The 23,025-nt window shown below is 42.7% G+C and overlaps 1 protein-coding gene across 1 annotated transcript; it reads left to right on the top strand.

Moving 5' to 3' along the window:
• The first annotated feature begins 1,023 nt into the window (after positions 1-1,023).
• Positions 1,024-21,595, top strand: Smu1 (SMU1 DNA replication regulator and spliceosomal factor). The gene is made up of 12 exons (XM_021159773.3): positions 1,024-1,136; positions 2,835-3,045; positions 4,035-4,187; positions 5,081-5,191; positions 6,771-6,899; positions 9,964-10,083; positions 13,075-13,191; positions 14,218-14,345; positions 15,020-15,146; positions 18,315-18,482; positions 19,558-19,710; positions 20,555-21,595. The coding sequence occupies exons 1-12, from the start codon at positions 1,111-1,113 to the stop codon at positions 20,651-20,653; spliced, it is 1,542 nt and encodes a 513-aa protein (XP_021015432.1). The 5' UTR covers positions 1,024-1,110; the 3' UTR covers positions 20,654-21,595.
• Positions 21,596-23,025: the final 1,430 nt, after the last annotated feature.

The raw sequence follows: 23,025 nt of genomic DNA on the forward strand, positions 1-23,025 counted from the left end.
CATATGTCATTTTCTCTACTTAGTTTCAAATGACTCTTTTGAAAAATTTCCCACCTTTAATCCCAGCACTCAGGAATAGAGGCAGGCAGCAAGGCCAGCCTGGCTTACAGAACAAGTTCCAGGACAGTCAGGGCTACAAAGAGAAATCCTGTGTCAAAAACAAAACACAATACAACAAAACACAAACAAAAATCAAGTAAAAATGAAAATGTAAACAGCATATGAGAGGCTATATTGAAAGGCTCTGGTTTTGATACCTAGCACTGGGGGAAAAAAGGAGACTGTAAAGAAATTGTGTGGAAGGTAGATGAGAGCCATTAGAAACCCCTAAACTATCTCAATATGTAATTTCACAAGATAGACTTGCCACTGTGTTGTGTGTGTATATATATATATATATATATATATATACTTTGTCAGTAGAATTTTAAAATAGCTCTTATTGGCGATAGGCACTGTGATGCCATCTGTAATTCTAGCCCTTGGAAAGTAGGGGCATCTTCAACTATATAATTAGTTTGAAGCCAGCTATAAGCTACATGTCCATCCCACCTTCTCCCTAGCCTTTATTTATAAAATTCATCAATATTTATGTATTGTTTTTAATAAGTGGGGATTGAACCAGGGCATCTGACTTGCTAGGTAAACACTCTGATCACTGAGCTATGTCCTCAGCTCTGTCATGCCATGCCAGTAAGGTCTATATTGAAAGTCTATATTGAAAGGAGTCTCAGATCTGTTATAACTTCCCATTTGGTTACATTTCTTTTTCCGTAACCGCAGCTTTTTCCAACTTAATTCTTAGCTGGACCTGAGCGCGATAGCGCACACTTTTAATCCTAGCATTAGGGAGGCAGAGGAGGGCGGAACAGCCAAGGCTGTAGAAAGACTCCACCTGTGTGTGTGTTCGCGAAACCGATGGGCTTTCGCAATCCTGCCAAGCTTTGGCGAGGCCCCGCCCCTCACGCCCCGCCCACCTGGGCGTATCCTTCCTTCGCCCTTTAGACCCAAGCGGAGCGGAAGTGTCGCAGCGCGGCCGCCGGAAGTGTCGCGCGGCGTTGTGCGACCGACTGTGTGCTGAGTGGGGCCTGGACCCGGAGCGTTACCGCTATGTCGATCGAAATTGAGTCTTCCGAGTGAGTCCTGCCGTGGCGTGTTCGCGGCGTGGCGTGGGGTGGGGTGGAGGGTGATTGGAGGACGTTGGAGGGGGAGCTGCGCGCCGGAGGCTGCGGCCTCGAAGCACTTTCCGGGTTGGCTCCCTCTTTAGATGGGCCCGCGAGAGAGCCATGGGGCGAGCCGCCTGGAGCCCCTGGGCCCCGGCGTCGGGCTTGTGCAGGGGCACAGCGAGTAGACCTGACTACTGTGGTTTCCTCTGCTAGCCACCCGGCCCTCGGCGCTGCCAGGGTGTCCGCCAGTCCCCCAGCTCTTCCTTCTGGTCCAAGCACTAGTTACCCCAAAGACTCGGCTGCTTCTCCTATCTGATCAGATCCAGTGTGGTGTCTTGATTTGGTTTGCAACTTGCAGAGAGAGAGAGAGAACCTCTGTGTGGATACAGAGAATTTGAATAGAAGAGATTGGGTCAGAAGTGAAGGCGGGGACGGCGACGAGGAGCCAGGTGGGCGGGGAGTGAGTGACCGAAGAGTCTTGCTTGGACTCCCCAGGACTCCACCCACCGCCTTTTACTTTCTCAAAAGTAAAATTAAATTATGAAATTAGCAAACAGCTGTGTTCTGAGTGCAAGGGAGAGATAGACATGTTCTGAAGATCTGCAGAAAAGCAAGGTTTATTAATTAAGTCAGCGGAGTCTGAAACCTGTTATGTATTTTTAAGACTGAAGCTGGACGTGAAGTATGCACGTCTATGATCGCAGTATTAAATGGGCAAGTAGGAAGACCTGGAGTCCAGCCTGGGCCTCTTCATAGCGAGATACATTTTTTTTTTGTTTGTTTGTTTTTGTTTTTCGAGACAGGGTTTCTCTGTGTAGCCCTGGCTGTCCTGGAACTCATTTTGTAGACCAGGCTGGCCTCGAACTAAGAAATCCGACTACCTCTGCCTCCCAAGTGCTGGGATTAAAGGCGTGTGCCATCACGCCCGGTGAGATACATATTTTTTTTTTGTTTGTTTTTTCGAGACAGGGTTTCTCTGTGTAGCCCTGGCTGTCCTGGAACTCACAGACAGATGGTCTGTGTGTAGAAAAATAAAACAGTAACAAACCGTGTTGGATAATGTAAGTCGGGACAGGCTGCAAAGGATATTTTACCCTGGGGTCTAATAATAGCCTTAACGACCAATCTTTGAGTCTTGAATACCCTTCTATATGAGGAATAACTGCATGTTCATATTATTATTGTTATTATTGTTGTTGTTGTTTTAAGACAGGGTCCTGGCTGTCCTGGAACTCACTCTGTAGACCAGGCTGGCCTCAAACTCAGAGATCCACCTTCCTTTCTTCCTCTGCCTTCAGAATGCTAGAACTCAAGTTGTTGTCATTTTTTTAACAGACCAGATTTTTTTTTATAGCAATTTAGATGATTCAATTTGTTAATTAAGTTTGTTTTTTTGAGGCAGGGTTTCTCTGTATAGTCCTTGCTGTCTTGGAACGCACTCTGTAGACCAGACTGGCCTCAGAGATCCACCTGCCTCGGTTTCCTGAACGCTGAGATTAAGGCCACTACTGCCTAGCCAGTTGATTTAAAAAGGAAAAAGTCATTAAGTATTACAGGTTTAAAGTATCTCACACAAATGTCCAGTAGATCTCATGATCAGAATAATAATGGCTACCAACTTCCTTTCAATCTCCAGACTAAATGACTTTCTTTCTGTCTTCCTTTCAGTGTGATCCGTCTAATCATGCAGTACTTGAAGGAGAACAGTTTACATCGGGCACTGGCCACCTTACAGGAGGAAACTACTGTCTCTCTAAATACTGTGGACAGCATTGAAAGTTTCGTGGCTGATATTAATAGTGGCCATTGGGATACTGTTTTACAGGCTATACAGTCTCTGAAATTGCCAGACAAAACCCTTATTGATCTCTATGAACAGGTAAGAGTGAGGTGATGTTCTTGAAGGTTTTGGTTGGGCCCTTAATTGGGAAGCATCAGTGAGCCTTTCTTAAGCACTTAAGGGATATAACTGCATGTAAGATGTACACTGTCAAGACGAAACAGTGTAATTCTCAAGGCGCAACAGTGTAATTCTCAAGACGCAACAGTGTAATTCTTTCTTCCCTTTTGGAAGACTCAAGATTTTTCCCAAACTGAAATTATTTCTTGGTATGGTTTTGAAGATCAGACCCAGGGAAACTGAAATTACTTCTAGGTGGTCATTAAATGAAATAGTTTAAAGTTGAGCATGGCCTCGAGGCCTGGTGGTATACATAATGCGTTCCAGGCCAGCCAGGAGTAGACTTTGTCTGAAAGGAAGAAAGAAAGAAAGAAAGAAAGAAAAAAAAGAGAGAGAAAGAGAGAGAGAAATATTCTAATATTAAATCATATCATGTGAATCAGTTTAGGCACTGATCACCAGGAATTAACCCACACCAGTAAATCTGACATAGATTTCTCTTACTTTATGTACTGGCTCTACTATGTTGGGGTATACAGGAACAGGGCATATTTATTTAGTCCATTTAATTTTTTCCTTTCTCTCTTTCTCTCTCTCTCTCTCTCTCTCTCTCTCTCTGTTTGTTTTTTGTTTGTTTGTGGTTTTGTTTGTGGTTGTTTGTTTGTTTGTTTCTAAGGGTTTTATAAGCTCTGAAACAAGACCCTAGCACAGACATAGACTTAATTATTATAAAATAACACACAGGTGATGATTCAAACTTTTAACCTCAGGACTTAGAAGGTGGCCTAGTCTACATAGTGAGTTTCAGGTAGTTCAGAGCTGCATTGTAGTGAGACCCTATCTCAAGACAATCAAAACCAAGAAAAAATAACAATAAAAAGAAAGAATTTGAATGATGATCTTGGGGTGGGGGGGAGATTGCTAAAGAGAATGTACTGAAAAATATTGATTTTCTTTCCACTGTCTAGGTTGTTTTGGAATTGATAGAGCTTCGTGAATTGGGTGCTGCCAGGTCACTTCTGAGACAGACTGACCCCATGATTATGTTAAAGCAAACACAACCAGAGCGCTATATTCATCTGGAAAACCTCTTAGCCAGATCCTACTTTGATCCTCGTGAGGTATGTCTGTGGTAGTTAGAAGATATCCTTTTTAATTGTGAAAATTAAGTAATGTGGCCTTACAGGAAGAATGTTTAAACTGTGTGTCTGTGTGTGTGTATGTGTGTGTTTGGGCAGGCATTCATGTGTGGAGGTCAGAGGACCACTTACAGGAGTTGTTTCTTTTGCTGTGAGATTCAAATGCCTCATGATGTTTGGTGGGAAACACCTTTTCTCCACAGAGCTGTCTGATCCACCAGGACCAGCACCATTTAATACACACACATAAAGACATAGTCTCTTTTGCACTTGACCTTCCACTGGAGGGCTGTCAAGGTAAAAGAAAGGAGAATGTAGTAGGAATACATTACATTACATTCTGGGTAATAGAAAGTTCAGATTTTTGAAGAATGTGATTGTTTGGCCCTGCAAGCATTTTTGAAACTAGAACCACACCTCTCTCCTTGTGGCTTACCTGGGCTCTTCATGATACAGTGCAGATTGACTGATAGCTCTTGCACATACCTCTGAAATGCAAGTGTGCAGAATTAGAAAGCTATTTTAAAATACTAATTTGGTATAGTTCCTCACCTGTTTAACTGGATATTTTGTTTTTGTTGTTTTCCTCTTTGAATGTCTTGTTTCCTTTGCTTTAAAGTTTTTTTTTCTTCTTCTCATGGTTAAGTGTGTGTGTGGTGTTTGTGTGTTCATATGTGTATGTAAATACATGTGTGTACCTGTCTGAGGAGGCCAGAGGCATCAAGTTCACTTTTGAAGCTGGAGTTATAGGCTATTGTGAGCTGACTGATGTGGGTACCTTCTTCTCTGGAAGAGTAGGACATGCTGTCAGCTGCGGAGCGATCTCTCCAGCTCTGCTTCTCCTTGGAAACGATATGACCTCCTTTTTTTCCTAGGCATATCCAGATGGAAGTAGCAAAGAGAAAAGGAGAGCAGCGATTGCCCAGGCTTTAGCTGGGGAAGTCAGCGTGGTGCCGCCTTCTCGTCTCATGGCATTGCTGGGACAGGTAACTAAATGCCTGGAGAGGTGAAGTTACCCTCAATTCTGGTACTGGTTCCTATGTATAAGGCATATTTCTGAGCTAAGGAAATGACAGAGGCTAGGAGTAGAGCCTGCCTATAAAGCCGACTGCTCAGTAGCTGCGCCATGCACCCTTCCTTTTCTCCTAGAACAGCAAACTAGGCTTCCGGGACGTACACTCTAGCATCTTTAGAATTATGTTGGACCTCTGCTGGGATAATGCTCATGCTCCATAAACTCCATCCTCCTCCTCCCAGCATTCTGGTCTTGTCAAGCTGGGCCTGTAGCTCGGCTAGTGGGACAACCTGCTTGCTTCTTGTGCATGAGATCATAGGTTTGTTCCCACCGAAACCAATAGTGAGGCATATTTTATTTTCTGACATGAAGAAAATACATATTTGTGGTGTTGCTGTGAGTACATGTGTGTGTGTGCATGTGTCTGTTTGCATGTATGCACATGTGTGCACAAATACCGGCACTTGGGAGATAGAGGCAACTTGGGGAGGAAAGGATTTGTTCCATTATACATTTTTTTTTTTTTTTTGGTTTTTCGAGACAGGGTTTCTCTGTATAGCCCTGGCTGTCCTGGAACTCACTTTGTAGACCAGGCTAGCCTCGAACTCAGAAATCCGCCTGCCTCTGTCTCCCGAGTGCTGGGATTAAAGGCGTGCGCCACCACGCCCGGCTTCCATTATACATTTTAGGAAAATCAGGATAAGAGCTCAAGGCAGGAAGTATAGCAGAAGCTAGTTAATATGCTGCTTATTGTCTTGCATTCCCATGTCTTGCTCCTCTTGCTTTCTTATACCCCCTGGGACCTCTGCCCAGGGATGGTACTGCCTACAGTGGGCTGGGCCCTTATATCAATTGTTAATCAAGAAAATATCCTCAGCTCTGCCTACAGGTCAGTCTTTGCTGATGATTGCTTTGTGTGACAAGGTGTCAAAACTAACCATCAGGAGTACAAAGCACCCTTGTCTAGATGTGTTCAGGGCAACATTCACTAGATAAGTTGACAAGTTGGAAGCAGTGCAAATATTCACTAAGTATATTGATAAGGTAAACAGAAACTTCCAGCAAACAATATATTTTACAGCCATTAAAATGATAGTTTTACAATTCCTAATACATACAGGAGCTGGCATATTAAGGTATGCCTTAATATGAGGTGAAGACAATATAAACTTAGTATATAGTATAATTATTAATAGAGCAATTAAAAAACTATCATGTGAGAGGAAAATGACTAGAAGGAATTATGTAAAATGTTATTAGTGGCTGGCTTTGAGTATTGGAATTCTGGGAAATTTCTGCTTTCCACATTTTTGTTTATAATAGAAGGAAATAACACAATAATAATAACAATGAAGTAATGGTGTGAGATAGTAGATTTTTTCCTGTCAGTCTTCCAAGAGAAGTCCATGCTTTTGCCCACACTGAACATAGATTGTGTTTGGATGGTTAAAGGTGGTGTGACCAGAAAGCTTATTAATTTCCTCGGACCCCGTTCTTTCAGGCATGGTTTTACTGGCTCATAAGCAGATTGATTCTTTCCTTTTTCACAGGCATTGAAGTGGCAGCAGCACCAGGGATTGCTTCCTCCTGGTATGACCATCGATTTGTTTCGAGGCAAGGCAGCTGTCAAAGATGTGGAAGAAGAGAAGTTTCCAACACAGTTGAGCAGGCATATTAAGGTGGGGAATACCTTAAAATATTGGAATACCTTAGACATGGAACAGTTGGTGATCAGTTGTTGAGTACCCATCATATATAGAGCCAGGCCCTACCTTAGGAGCTTGGGTTCCAGGAAGGAGAGCTCTGATGGTCTTCAGGGTTCTCTTGGTGCCCATTTTTGGGTACTGCAGTAGCTTGGCAGTCCTGGATGTGAATTGTATACACAAGTAGATAAATACTTGACATCCAGCCCATAATCCTATATTTAGAGAAATGGTCCACTCTCTGGTTAAATCTTGGGCTATATGAACTGTCTACCTACATGGCCTGTTAAACATTTATGCTTAGTTTGCTGCATCTCAGGGAAAGGGCTAGTCAGGGTTATAAAGTTGACTTGTGATGTTAAGGGAAATAATTTTATCTAATGGCTTATTTGGTTACTGTGTGAGTTCATGCCAGAGATTAGACCTAGAACCTCAACACACCACTGAGCTACATCCCCTCACCTTGAGGTGATTTGGATACTTTTTTGAGGAAAGGCACAATCGGGTAGTTCAGTTCCCAGAGTGAGAGGTCTGCTTGCTAATGTTAGCATCTTTTTTATATTATAAAAATTATATCATAAAAATATATTATAGCTTCTGTAATTTTGTGCTTGTATTGAAGTCAGTGCATTAAGGAACTGCTGCATATTATGGGGATAAGGAGAAGGCTCAGTGGATCAAATGCTTGCTGTGCACAGACGAGGACCTGAGTTTGGATTCCCAGCCCACATACAATTGAGTCACAGCCTGCCTGAGGTAGCCTAGAGCCATTCTAGCAGCACGTGGGAAGCTCCAGGTTCAGTGAGAGACGTGTCCTGAGAAATAGGTAGAGAGGCACAAGATCCCTGATCCTGACCTCTAGCCTCCCCTCCGCATGTGTGTGCATGGATGAGTGCACCTGCGTGAACATGTATACGCATGCATACACTGTACGACACATAAATGCACACACAGAGATGTTGGATATTCTTTAACTGTGATTTTAGCATTTTGGATTTGTCTTTTCTGCACTGGGTATTCTAACTTGTATATGGTATTTTTGGGTGGTAACTTTATTTACTTTGGTGTTATTCTGTTGATGCCACTGGGCTAGAATTTTTCTGGCATGGGGATGCCAAGTTTGCAGTGAAAATGTAACTAGACATGATGGTGCATTCCCAGTAACTTTGCAGGCTGAGGCAGGAAGACTCAAGTTCAAGGCCTGCCTCAGCCCTAGACTCAGTTCAAGTCCAGTGTGGGCAACTTACTGAGACCTAGTCTCAAAATAAAAAGAGAGAGCTGGCGATCTAGTTGAGTAGTAGAGCACCTGCCGAGTATGTATGGACCCTGGGTCTGTGCCCCAGCACTAAAAACAAAGGAAAGGAGAAACCCAGGGTAGTCTTTCCTTGCCATCTGTCTACTGTCCTGTGGCTCCCCTGACATTGGAACATTGTCACTGCAAGTGCTTGAAGGCACTTAGCAAGCAATAGCTTGTCTAATAATTAGTCCTAGGCTTTTATTTTCCCTAAAGATTTATTTATTTTTTAAATTGTATATGTTTGAGTGTTTTGTGCGCATGTTTATATCTGTGTACCACATGTATGCCTCCTGCTCATAGAGGCCAGAAGAGGGCACTGGATCCTTTGGAATTGTAGTTACAGATGATTGTGAGGTGCCTTGTGGGTAGTGGGATTTAACTCTAGGGCCTAGGCAAGAGCAGCCAGTACTCTTAACTGCTAAGCCATTTATTTCTCCAGCCTCTAGTCCAAATTGGTGAGCTACACAATATCGTATGATTCAATAAAGGTTGCTCAATAGTGATGGAAATCTTTTTTTTTTTAATATTTATTTATTTTATGTATATGAGTGCACTGTAGCTGCACAGATAGTTGTGAGTCTTCATCTGGCTGTTGGGAATTGATTAGGACCTCTGCTTGCTCCAGTCCACCCCGCTCGCTCAGTCCCTGACTGCTCCGGCCCCTTATTTATTATTATAAATAAGTACACTGTAGCTGTCTTCAGACACACCAGAAGAGGGCGTCAGATCTCATTATGGGTGGTTGTGAACCACCATGTGGTTGCTGGGATTTGAACTCGGGACCTTCAGAAGAGCAGTTAGTGCTCTTACCCTCTGAGCCATCTCGCCAGCCCCAGTGATGGAAATCTTATTTACAGTACTCTTATTTTGAAAATGAGTCATCCATCCAGATCCACAGCAGAAACATATTAAGCCATGTTAATTTGTGACTAAAAAGCCATTTTAAGCCCGGTGGTGGTGGCACACACCTTTAATCCCAGCACTCGGGAGGCAGAGGCAGGCGGATTTCTGAGTTTGAGGCCAGCCTGGTCTACAGAGTGAGTTCCAGGACAGCCAGGGCTATACAGAGAAACCCTGTCTCGAAACCCCCCCCCCCAAAAAAAAAAAAGCCAGGAGGTTATTGTTTGAACCAACTGAAGTATTGGTTCTATACCACATGAAAATAAGCGTCTATTTTTCTCACGTAGGCGTAGGTGATAAATGCTTGCAATCCCAGCACTTACAGGGTACTGAAGAAAGGCTGGTGTCAGGTTTGAGGACAGTGTGGGCTGTATATTGTTCTTGACCAGCTTAGGCGGCACAGTGAAAGAGCAAAACAAAGTTGTCTCCCCTATTTCCTTTGGAAATAATTGCACTAAAACAACATTGAGGCCAGGCGTGGTGGCGCATGCCTTTAATTTCAGCACTTGGGAGGCAGAGGCAGGCGGATTTCTTGGTTCGAGGCCAGCCTGGTCTACAGAGTGAGTTCCAGGACAGCCAGGGCTACAGAGAAACCCTGTCTTGAAAAACCAAAAAAAAAAAAACAAAAACCAACAACAACAACAAAAAACCCAACATTGAGATGTAAAACTGGCCAGAGAAAGCACCCACCAGGGTCAGGTGTAGACATGTCCTCCAGTACTCCATAATGTGGCCCCTCTAATTATAAGCAAGGGTATGGCTTTGAAAAAGGTTAATAAAAATGGGGATTGTTTTAAGATGATTACATAAAAATTCATGTCTTCATTATTTCCCTTGGAACAGTTTGGACAGAAGTCCCACGTGGAGTGTGCTCGGTTCTCTCCAGATGGTCAGTATCTGGTCACTGGCTCTGTTGATGGATTTATTGAGGTTTGGAACTTTACTACAGGGAAAATCAGGAAGGTAAAGTATTTTAAATGCATTAACTTTTTAAGGAAGAATTGCTAATTTTTCCTTAATTCTCTGTCTTATTTTTGAATTAGATGACTTAAAGATGGCTCTTTATGAAACAAACATGTATTTTATAATTTAAAAACTCCTTTTATGTTAAGTTCTGAATTTTTTTTTAAAGATTTATTTATTTATTATATGTAAGTACATTGCAGCTGTCTTCAGAACACCAGAAGAGGGAGTCAGATCTCCTTACAGATGGTTGTGAGCCACCATGTGGTTGCTGGGACTTGAAATTAGGACCTTCAGAAGAGCAGTCGGGTGCTCTTATCCCCTGAGCCATCTCACCAGCCCAAGTTCTGGATTTTTATTAAGGGAAAATATTATCTATTCTTTTCATTGATTTGTATAAAAATTGCAAACAGTTTTTTTTTAAGATTATTTACTTATTATATGTAAGTATACTGTAGCTGTCTTCAGACACCCCAGAAGAGGGCATCAGATCTCATTACAGATGGTTGTGAGCCATCATGTGGTTGCTGGGATTTGAACTCACGACCTTCAGAAGACCAGTCAGCGCTCTTAACTGCTGAGTCATCTCTCCAGCCCCCTGAAAACAGTTTTTGTAAACTTTATTTTGAATGAATAACATGTCTATCTAGAGTCGAGAAAGTGTCCTAAGGTCTTTAAAGTGTGAGACTCCTACTGCTGTTTTTGAGGTAGTTAGAGCTCTTCCTTGGTTGTGCCATGATTACTCATTTCTTGGCTTTCCAGCAACATTCTGGCAGTGTGTGCTAGCAGTTACTCATGTGTCTTCTTAGTGATGGTACACAGATCCAGACACATCCATGCCATGTAGTGTATTTTGCCCATTACTTTCCTCTTTTTAGTGTTTTTAAAATAATTGCTGGATTACACTGGATTGTATAATATATATGAATTATGAGTCCCTTTAAGATTGTTGCCAGTCTCACCTAAATGTAACATTAATGGTTACTGAGTTCTACACACCTCGTGCATGTATATATATGTGAGTTAGTGTGTGCGAGTGCATGTGTACATATGTGTGCTTATGTGGAGGCCAGAGAACAGCCTTGGGTGTTGGGGCTCAAGTGCTGCCCACTTTGTTTTTTGACATAGGATCTCTTATTGGTGTGGAACTCCTCAAGTAGGCCAGCCTAGATGGGCAGCTAGGTCAGACCTATCTGCTTTCCTAGCTCAGGGATTACAAATGTAGACCATGCCTTTTTTTCCACATGAATTTTGATTTTAGGTCTTTATGCTTGGAAGACAATAACTCCCCAGCGCAGTTGTTCTTTTCCTTTCCCCTCCCTTCCCCTTCCCTCCCCTCCCCTCCCCTCCCCCTCCCCTCCCCTCCTTTCTTTTTTTTTCCAATGGATTTGTAGGGACTTTCTATTTTAAGGAAATCAAAATACACATGGCAGGGGCTGGAGAAATGCAGTATGAACACTTGTGTTCAGGGCCCAGAGCCCGTGTAACTATTGGGTGGGGGTCTGGCAGCCCACCTGTAATTCCAGTCTTTGAAAGGAGGAGGGAGACACACGATCCCTGGAGCCAAACTGGCTGACCACACCACTCATACTGGTTAGCTCTGAGTTCAGTCCATCCATTGAGTAAGGTGGGAAATGATAAAAGAATCCACATCAGCCTCAGACTTCCATGTGTAGACATGCATGCCTGTGTACCCATATACACATGCAAATACACACATTCCATTTGAGGGGAAAAAATTTACATTCTAAAAAATTTCCAATTTTGATTTTTATCTTCTGAAGTGGCTTATAGTTTTGCATTAGTGACTTGATTTTTTTAAAATCAAATTTGTTTTCTTATTGTTTGCTTTTTTTATTTTACTTCCCAATTGGTCCAGTTTGGTGCCTAAGGACGTCAGAAGAGAGCGTTGGTCTCCTTGCTTGGGTGTTGGTAACCTAACTTGGTCCTTGGGAAGGCAGTCACTGTCAGCTTACTGAGCCATCCTGCCTACCCAGCCTTTTTTTTTCCTTTCACATTGTTTTGTTTTGTTGATTGTTTGAATGTGAAGTCTTTCTGTGCAGAGTAGGCTGATTTCTGCTTCCGTCTCCCTGCCTGCTGGGATTATAGGTGTATGTCATCACAGTGGGCCGTCGGAAGGGTGGTTTTGCTTTCTCTGTTGAGAATTGAACTCAAGACCTTTCACGTGCTAGGCAAGTACTCTTACTTCTGAGGTGCACTTAATCCTGTATTTAGTTTGTCTTTTGTATTTTTGAGACAGGGTTTCTTTGTGTAGCCTTGGCTATACTGGAAATTGATGTAGACCAGGCCAGAGGTCACCTCAGGTGGCCAGGCTTGTGTGGCAAATGTCTTTACCAGCTAAGTCGTCTTTCTGGCCCTTTTATTTAAAGCATGAAACAATCTCATTTTATAGTAAGAAGAAAAATCATAGCTTCACTTTCCATGTGTAGTAATAACATGCCACAAATCCCATAACTTCCATGCCTCAAAATTACAAAATGAGTACAAAGAGAAAGTGAAGCAGACTGTCACTGCAATAGTGGTAGATGATAAGTGACACATGAGGCGCAGATATGTCAACAGATGACGTCAGGAATGGGAGCCGACCATTTGAGACACACGTTTCTTTACTTTCTTTCTTATATCATGCCCCTAAAGAAGCAAATTCAGATTTACTAAAGACAGAAAGTGTGAAACTAGAGAGCCATTCCACAGGTTCAGTGAGTCACTGGAGGCTCTGGTGTGCACCCATACCCACCTTGTGTTAGTACTTTCTACAGTGTCATCCGAATAGTGTATATTTATCCATCCCTAGTTCTATCAGTTGTTCATAAGGAAGCTGTACATGACACAGCTATTTGCTTTGGAATTTGGATAGAAACAATCTAGCATCTTGCTTTTAGTCAATTTCAAGAGTTCTGCATGGGGCCACTGGGGCATTGGCTTGGTTTTGTGTTACTTTAACAACTATTAATCATCACTTACTTTTAGGATCTTAAGTACCAGGCCCAGGATAACTTCATGATGATGGATGATGCTGTCCTCTGCATGTGTTTCAGCAGAGATACTGAAATGTTAGCAACTGGGGCCCAAGATGGAAAGATCAAGGTATGGATCAGTGCCAAGAGTGCTTGTATTTAGCATTTTCAAGTTTTTGTTTTGTTTGCTTATTTATTTTGGTTTATTGAGAACAGGTTTCTCTGTGTAGCCTTGGCTGTCCTGGAACTGACTCTGTAGAACTTGATGGCCTTGTACTGCCTGCCTCCGTCTGCCTCCCGAGTGCTGGGATTAAAGGTGTGTGCCACCACCATATAGCTGTTTTCAAGTTTTTCAATGGTGTGGTACACATGACATTCATTATCCAAATAGCTCCTATATATTGAGCATCAACCTGATGCTAATTTCTTTTTCTTGTTCAATTTTACTAATAATTCTATCTGGGATGGTCTGTTAACATGTTAAAGTCATACAGTTGGTAAATTACAGATCTAGCACTTCAGTTCAAATCTGTACATGTCTGTTTAGGTTGTAGCTCACTGTCTGTAATATATTATATGTTGATATATATTTTAAGGAAATTCTATACAGCTAATCTAGCTGTGTCTTGTTTTTAGTTGCTGGTTATGGGTCTGGGGCTGGGTGACTGTGTAGATGGTCACCTCTTAATGGACTTAGCTACTGTTTTTATTTTTGTTTTTCTTTTTTCTTTTTTTTTTTAGTATTGTTTGGGACTGAACTCAGGGCTTTGTGATTATATGTGTGAGTGCTTTGTCTGCCTGTGTATATGTACACCATGTGTGCATGTTACCTGAGGAGGTCAAAAAAGGGCATCAGTGCCCTGGAACTGAACTTGCAGGCAGTTCTGACCCACTGCAAGTACTGAGTCATCTCTCCAGGTCACCACTAAGGTGGATTTTTTGGTGTTTTTTGGGGGGGGTGGGGTGGGATTGTTGTTTTTAAATTTCTAGCCTTGAATCTTTATTTTAAAAATGTCTAAGAACAGAGTCGGAAGCGTCCGAAGATTCTTTAGCATCCCTGTCTGCCTTAGACAGGCAGATTGAACCGTTGCCATGCAGCTCGATGTGAACTGTGTCTGCTAACACTTTACTCACATGTTTTGTTTTCTTCATAAAGGTTTGGAAGATTCAGAGTGGACAGTGTTTGAGAAGATTTGAAAGGGCACATAGTAAAGGTGTCACCTGTCTAAGCTTTTCCAAGGACAGCAGTCAGATCCTTAGTGCTTCTTTTGACCAGACAATACGGTAAGAGGAATCCCTGAACTGTCTTACTGAAGATTTGTTAAATAGATCAAGGCCCCCGAGAGAAGAAGTTCCAGTGTGTCTATGATGTTTCCAGGATGGGGTGATACAGATAGCAAGGGTATGTGAGGCTCATTGTTCCTAGTTCAGGTGGCACAGTACTGTTCTGTTTGAGTTTGTATCCAGAAGAGATTTGAAAGGGTGGGATAACAGTGCTTCATGTTTCTTAGTGTGTGGTGTGTGAAGCTAGGTGTGGATGTGGAGGCTTGGACTCTCAGCCCTTGGAAGGCAGAGACAAATAGACCATGAATCCTAAGCCAGCTTGAACTCCCTAGTGAAACTCTGTCTTAAAAACAAAAGTATGGTCTGTGGATCGACCTGTGTTATAATCACTTTAGAGGACATTTTTACAAGTTGCTGGGACACAGCTGAGATCACTAATTACTAATCTCTTATTTACTAGTCTGCACAGAAGCCTAGGTTACTGACATTTCTCAAGTTTCTTACTGTGCAGTTTATATTGGTTTTGTTTCATTGTTTGACATAATAAAAATGATACTGTGTATAGTTCTTCATTTAATATTGTATAATGCTTTTATAATTCATCTTAAATACATTCAACACTTTGCTTCCAGAAATAACATGCTGGATATTATTCTTTTACTTTTATTTTATAGAATTCATGGTTTAAAATCTGGAAAAACCCTGAAGGAGTTTCGAGGCCATTCCTCCTTTGTTAATGAAGCAACGTTTACACAAGATGGACATTACATTATCAGTGCGTCCTCTGATGGCACTGTGAAGGTGACGTAGTACCCCAGTCATTGTGGGCTGTCTGCCATGTGTTCTGTTTTAAGAAGGTATTGTTGGTCAGGATTGTGGTGATGCAGCAAGTGAGTCTGAGACCACAGTTCCTTGCTGGTCTGTGTGGTCTGCATTCCTAGAACCTCTAACTCATATAACCCAAGCTTTATCATGTAGAGAAAGTTCTGAACTCAGCAGTGCTGCCTTCATAGATACATGCAGTGGCTCAGTCTTCCCATAGCTATAAGCCAGTACTTAGAATCAAATTCAGAAGTCTCAGTGACCAAGTAAATCCCTGTTTCTTGTGTTTCTCCCCAAGTTTAGGGCTTTCCTTATATTTGAAGAGGAGTAGGGGAAAGAAAGCACAGAAGTGTAGTGAAAGCCATCTGTAACCTTGGGCCTTTCCACCCACGCCCAGGTTCACAAAATAAGGCTCTGAGACTTCTTACATATGAATAAATGCCTAGGCCAACAGGCTTGGCTCTGTTCCCCAGCCAGCTCATAATTATCTATTTATTCTAAATCATGCTCCATGGCTGGTTACCTTGTCCTCGGTTTCATGCAACTGTCTTCTGTGTCTAGGGTGAATCTTCCATGCCTGAATCCTTTCTCTGTGCTGGATGCCCTGCCTTCTAATCGTGCATCAGCTCATTGGCAATAGGCTTTTTATTGACAGTTGAAGCTTCCATACATTGCACAAGAGACTATCTCTACACAGAAATAATAACCTCCCAGCAGGGGCTGGAGAGATGGCTCAGTGGTTAAGAACACTGACTGCTCTTTCAAAGGTCCTGAGTTCAAATCCCAGCAACCACATGGTGGCTCACAACCATCTATAGTGAGATCAGATGCCCTCTTCTGGTGTGTCTGAAGACAGCTACAGTGTACTTACATATAATAAATCTTTGAAGAAAAAAAAAAGAACCTCCCAGAAGTTGCGAATCTGAGGCAGTCCTGCCACGTGGTCAGTGCCAGCCTAGTCTGTATGAGACCTTGTCTTCAAAAAAACAGGGGCCAGGTGGTGGTAGCACATGCCTTTAATCCCAGCACTCAGAGGCAGAGGCAGGGGGATTGATCTCTGAGCTTGAGGCCAGCATGGTCTACAGAGCTAGTTCTCAGGCAGATGACTACACAGAGAAACCTTGTCTTGAAAAACAAAACCAAACCAATCAAGGGGTGGGAGAGACAGCTCAGTGAATGAGAGTGGCCGCTGCTCTTGAAGAAGTCTCCTGTCAGTTCCCAGCACTTACCCGGTGGCTCTTAAACACCTGTGACTGTAGTTCCAGTTGGTTTAGTTCTCTCTTTGGTCCCTGGCGCTGGAGGCACTGGAGGCTGTGCATCCCATAAGGCCAGTGTACACTTAAATCCATAAGTAGAAATCCATGCGCTCAGAACTCTCCAGTACCCTTTGCCAGGCCTAGCTCAGGCGAGGTATGGTCTTTCTCCAGTACCTTAAAGATTTGCTTATTTCAGAGGCTGGAGAAAAGGCTCAATGGTTAGGAGCATTTTCTGCTTTTCCAGAGAGCCAAGGATTTGATCCTTGTACCCATGCTCTAGAATAGCCTGGGAAAGAAGGGAAGAAAAAATTACCCAGGAACTGAAGATATGGCTCAGTAAAGTGCTTGCTAGGCAAACATGAGGACTTATGTTTGATTTCCAGCACCCACATAAAAGCTGGGTACCAGTAATCCCAGAACTGGGAAGGAGTCAGGGCAGTCCCTGGAGCTTTCCAAACAGACAGTTCATCTGAATCTTTAAATCCAAGTTCAGTGAGAGATCCTGTCTCAGCTTACAACTGTCTGTGTCTTCAGTTCCAGGGGATCAGGTGCCCTTCTGGCCAACTCTGGGACCTGCCTATATATGGCCTATGTTTACACAAACACTTTATTTATTTATTTTCTTATTATTTTGGTGTTTTGAGACAGCCTCACAGTATAGGTCTGGTTGTCCTGGAAGACCAGGCTGCCCTATGTAGACCAGGCTGGCTTTGAACTCATAAGAGATCTGCCTACCTCACCTCTGCCCCACCCCCATCCCCCAGCTAAGCTGCTAAAGTATCCTTTTTTTTTCTTCGAGACAGGGTTTCTCTGTGTAGCCCTTGGCTGTCCTGGAACTCGCTTTGTAGACCAGGCTGGCCTTGAACTTAGAAATCCGCCTGCCTCTGCCTCCCGAGTGCTGGAACTAAAGGCGTGCACCACCACGCCCTGCGTACCCTTTCTTTTGATTTTAATGCCTTTTAAGTATTTATGTTTATGTGTTTGTACATGTGGGTCTGTCCATGTCTCCTTTTGCACTTATAGGGCAGAGGTCAGTACTGGGTGGTAGTCTTCAGTTGCTTCCTCCTGTTACTCTGTTTTTTTGGGGGGTGGGGTGGGGATGGAGCAGTATTTCAGACATGAACCATCATACTCAGCTTCCAACTTACTGAGACAGATCTCTCAGTGAACTTGGAATTCAAAGATTCAGATGAACTGTCTGTTTGGAAAGCCCCAGGGATTGTGCTATCTCCTTCCCAGTTCTGGGATTCCCAGTTTCCAGCTGGGATTCCAAGCTTTTATGTGGGTGCTGGAAATTAAAAGTAAGTCCTCATGTTTGCCTAGCAAGCACTTTACTGAGCCATATCTTCAGTTCCTGGGTAATTTTTTCCCTCCCTTCTTTCCCAGGCTATTCTAGAATATACTTTATCAAACTAGGGATCCTTCTGCCTTAGCCTCTTGATGGCCGAAATTCTGTACCATCATGCCTGGTATTTTGTTGATTTGAAACAGATCTTGCTATATAGTAGCTCAGGCTGACTTTGAACTCTCAGCTCCCTCAGTGCTGGGATTAAAGTTATGTGCCCCTGGGTCAGCTTCTGGTTGTTTGTGAAGATGGCAGTGTTGAAACATAGCTAATTTCAAAGTCAGTTGTTCTATTAGCTAAGGAAGAATGTATAAGAAAAGACTCTGGATCATAAAGGGTTTTTATTGCTTGGCTTGTCGTTTTCATCATTATGCTAGTTGAATGCTTACTATACATATGACATTGGGTATTTGATTCTCTTCAAATCAAGCAGCTTTATTTGAGCCAATTTAACTCATTTTTATTAACTTGTTAATTTTTAAGACTTAAAACTTTAGAGATTCTCATAGTCTAAATGTTTATGCTTTACATTTTTTTTTGTGGTAGATCTGGAATATGAAGACCACAGAATGTTCAAATACCTTTAAATCCCTGGGCAGTACTGCAGGAACAGATATTACAGTCAACAGTGTGATTCTGCTTCCTAAAAACCCAGAGCATTTTGTTGTGTGTAACCGATCGAACACAGTGGTCATCATGAACATGCAGGGGCAGGTGAGTACTTAGCAAGTGTTTCTGCACTGAACTTGGTTCTGGCCCAGACTGTGAGCAAACAAGGGTTCGTTAGTGCTGAGCTGTTTGTAGCTGTGTGTATCTGTAGACATGCATGCAGAAGTGCTTCCTTTTTCTAGTGTGTATATGATACCTTTTCATCCTTCATCTAGTCTGCCCTTTGTTTTTTGAGACATAGTCTTGCTATGTAGCCTGGTCTTCCATCAAACTCAGTGACCTTTCTCTCAGAGTTCTGAGTGTTGGGTTTATAGGTCTGTCATTGAGCCTCCTGTAGATAGCAGCACTCCCTTTTAGGGAGGTCCAGTGTGGTGTGGATTACTCTTTTTGGGACTTGTAACTACCACACAGGCTAACGTGGGATACCAATGGGAAGAAAGCAGCAGTGTCTCACTGTAGCCTAGGCTGGCCTTGGACTCTGAGTCCCCTTTCTGAACCCCCCAAGTGCTGGGACTCCAGGCGAGCACTATCAAGATGAGTTTAATGTTGTATATCAGAAAGCAAAGTCTTAGTTGGTCCATCCTGGGTCGGGTATGGGCTTTGCATCTTTAGAGTGGACTGGTGAACAGAAGCCTAGTTAACACTGAAAACTAGAAGTGTATTGATTTAGATGGTTGATGTGAGGTAATGAATTTGCCTCATGAGAACATGGTCAGTAAACCAGAGGACAGGGCAGGTGACTTGGATGCAAAATTAAAATTTTCTGTCAGCTGCTTTTTAGGTAGCTTATCTGTTGAATATTCAAGCAGGAAGATTTATCGAATTCTGAATGGAACTTGTGATAGTAACCAAAGTGCAAAATAACTGTAAAAATGTTAGGCTTGAAATTTTTGTTTTCTCAGTGTCTGATGCGTGGCTGTCATTGGGAGGTCGGAGGTAGAAGGATCGGGAATTTAGAGTCAATTCAGAGTCAACTTTGGCTACATAGAAAGCTTGAGACCAGCCTGGCTACCTGATACCCTGTAGTGCTAGGCCAGCAGCACGGGTGGTTTACCATGCTGCCTGCAGTTGACCTGCTCTCAATCTTGTTCTGCTTTTGTTGGGATGGGATGTCTTCTAGATTGTCAGAAGCTTCAGTTCTGGTAAAAGAGAGGGTGGTGACTTTGTCTGCTGTGCCTTGTCCCCTCGTGGCGAGTGGATCTACTGTGTTGGGGAGGACTTTGTGCTCTACTGCTTCAGCACAGTCACTGGCAAGCTGGAGAGAACGCTGACGGTGAGTACAGCGCTGGGAACGTCCGTCCTCTTAACTCTCAAGTACAAGCCTTCTGCATGGGAGGCATTTGCCAATAAATAATTGAATAATTGTGTTATACATTAGAATTCAGGTGTATTGTAGTACAGTTCTGCCTTAGGGAAGAGGATGACTGACTGAACAGAAAGCAGAGAAGGGATATACTGTCAAGCTAGCTAGGCCAGATCTTCTGGGGTGGAGGGGCTGGAGAGACAGAATGAATATTTTTACCAGTTTCTTTAGAAGGTAAATTCCTTGAATATTATCTTTCCAAATTAATTGCTTTTGAAACTTTCAGCTTTAGAGTAGATTGAAGATATCAGGAGTAAATTCCTTCCTTCCTCCCCCCTCCCCTTTTTTTAGTATAGAGTTTATTTAGGGCATGGGGAGGGGAGTTAAGAGGGAGAGAGTAGAGAAGTAGAGGCTGGCCATGTCCACGTGGAGAGGGGGAGCAAGAGAGTAAGAGGCAAGATTAAGAGCTTCTTTGTGGTTTTTCAAGACTGGGTTTTTCTGTGTAGCTCTGGCTGGCCCTGAACTCAGATCTGTCAGTTTCTGCCTCCCTTCTGAGATTAAAGGCATGTACCACCACCCAACTTATGGGGGGAGTAATTAATGCTAATTGCTATAATAAACAGTCCCCATATTTTAGTGGTTTAATAAGATAAAAACTTTTTGATTATGTCACAATGCAGTGTGAATTGGAAGCAATGCCTAGAGTCTATGATCTCTTGGTGTCTCTTCCTCCTCACCCAACTCTGGAGGCCTCTTGAGAGTGTTCTGTGAAAGACCCGACCCGTGCACCCTGACTGTGCTTTCCATATTCTAGGTTCATGAGAAAGATGTGATCGGAATTGCACACCACCCGCACCAGAACTTGATTGCCACGTACAGTGAAGATGGCCTCCTGAAGCTCTGGAAACCCTAAGTCAGCCTTTAGTGCAGCCCAGGAGCATGTACTTAAGTGCAGGGCATGGCCATGTATTACTCTACTTTTCCATGTCTGCGTCCCAGCATAAAACTTGTAAATAAGTCAGTGTGACGTATTGAGTAGCTTCGGATTCTTTTAAAAAAGATTTTAATAAACTTCAACCTTTCTTTACCATAAGTGCTCATAAAAGGGGGAGGGGGAGTCGTTATCCTTGATCCTCAAGTCTGGTAGTGAGTGTAAAGCAGGCTAATATGAAAAGGACTTGGTGACACACACAGATTTTAATTAGTATCTCAGAAAAAGAAGTTTTTCTTCTAGAAATATTAGTGTTTCAAATCTTTTGGTAGAAGATTAGTGAAAACATTAGTGACTACCCCAGTTAAAACAGATGAACTAATGATGCCTTTCAGATGCTTTAAATGGTAACTGTTCCTTACACAGGAATTTTCATAAAATTATTGTGGCTCAGTCAGACAATATATTTGCTTAGGAAGGCAGACATGAAAAAGTTTTTGCTCTCTTGTCAGCCTCCTCATTCTGCTTTTTATGTTCAGTCCTGCTCTTGTATTCCAGTTTGAACAAGTTACAGGGCTTATGGGATTTGATGTTTGGGCACCTTTCTTTTCTATGTAGAGGATGATTTAATACTGAAAATGTACTGTTGTAAAGAAAAACTAGAAAAGGACCTGAGTCTCTTATGTATATATATTTTTAGTGAACTAAAGAAAAACTGTTGTGTCAACAAAATCCTTGAAAATAGGTTCCAGGCCGGGCGTGGTGGCGCACGCCTTTAATCCCAGCACTCGGGAGGCAGAGGCAGGCGGATTTCTGAGTTCGAGGCCAGCCTGGTCTACAAAGTGAGTTCCAGGACAGCCAGGGCTATACAGAGAAACCCTGTCTCGAAAAACCCAAAAAAAAAAAAAAAAAAAAAAAAGAAAATAGGTTCCATGTTGATGTCCTTTACATTTAAACCAGAGCTACAGAGATACAGAGAGCATTTATAATGAAGATACTATGCTAGGCTGTATCAAGAAAGGCTGTCTTCTCCTAGGCTTAAAATTTTTAAGGATTATTTTATGCATGTGAGTGCACTGTAGCTGTCTTCAGACACACCAGAAGAGGACGTTGGATCCATTACAGATGGTTGTGGTTGCTGGGATTTGAACTCAGGACCTTTGGAAGAGCAATCAGGGCTCTTAATCACTAAGCCATCTTTCCATCCTTCTCCTAGGCTTTTTATTGAGAAAGTCATTACCAAATTTTACATTTGGGGCTGGGGCTGTAGCTCTCTCAATTGCATGCATGTTTTGGTTTGATTGGCAGTTGGGGGTGGAGACAGGAGGACCAAAATTTCAAGGTAGCTCTATAGTAAGTTCAAGGCCAGCCTGGTCTACAAATAAGGACAGCCAGGCTGTTAACACAGAGAAACTGGTCTTAAAAATCCAAAAGAAAAAAGTTTTAAGATCAATCTGGTCTGTACAGGGAGCCCTTGTCCTTGTCTGCCCCCAAGAGTCAGAGCTTGGCAAATTAGACATATGCCTTTAATTGCAGCACTTGCAAATTTGAGGCACAGTTAAGACCAGCTAGGACTGCATTGTAAGATCTTGTCTCAAAACAAAACAGGAACTATACAATGTGGTGTCCCAGTAAGCTAAGTATGGGACAAGCTAGTAGTGTTTTTAGTTGCTGGTAGTTATGTACCACCATACTTGGGAAAGTCTTAGAAGACCACCTTGTTCATCCTTCAGCAACATTTGGAAGGAACCTCTAAAAGACTGACTTCTCTTAGGCCCCACATAGCTTCAGCTGAGGGACCCTCCTAAGAAGCTCTTCTGGGCTAAGGCAGCCTGTCCCTGGCACTCCCCACTGAGGATGTCAAGTAGGGAGAACCTCCTTATATGTTCAGAGAGGATGGAACCTTGTACAGGCTAGTGGTGCCTGGTGCCAGTTTTTAATCTGGCAACCCCCATAGCCAAAGGTTTGTTAAGGGCCCTGTAGTAGGGGTTAGTGGAAGCTTAGTGCTTGGGACTTAAGGAAGTCAGGTTCAGGGGAGATAGTCTTTGTGTGGTCCACCAGACAATTCTGTAAATAAAACAAAGTACCCTGTCCCCTTAATTGACAATCATGACATGTGTTTCAGGGTGATGTTTTCCAGAAATGCCAGCAGTGTATTTTCTCTTCACTAGTTTTTGAATCTTGCAGTCAGTTTTCTTCTCCGTTCAAGCTGACCATATTACTAGAGAGTGAAAGCAGCTAGATTTCAGTCTCATGATTTACCTAGTAACTTAAGACATTTTCAGGTCTCACCCCAGACCTACGCAAGCAAGCATATTTTCATATACAGCATTTTATATTGTCTTTCAAGATTT

Source organism: Mus caroli, unplaced genomic scaffold, assembly GCF_978045245.1.
Source record: "Mus caroli unplaced genomic scaffold, Mus_caroli_1 scaffold_6, whole genome shotgun sequence".
Taxonomy (NCBI): Eukaryota; Metazoa; Chordata; class Mammalia; order Rodentia; family Muridae; genus Mus; species Mus caroli.

Bases quoted from the DNA above. Each gene is read 5' to 3' on its own strand.
- Smu1 (XM_021159773.3), top strand. From the start codon at position 1,111: ATGTCGATCGAAATTGAGTCTTCCGA. The intron at 1,137-2,834 runs GTGAGTCCTGCC...TCTTCCTTTCAG, and splicing joins ATCGAAATTGAGTCTTCCGA to TGTGATCCGTCTAATCATGC. The intron at 4,188-5,080 runs GTATGTCTGTGG...TTTTTTTCCTAG, and splicing joins CCTACTTTGATCCTCGTGAG to GCATATCCAGATGGAAGTAG.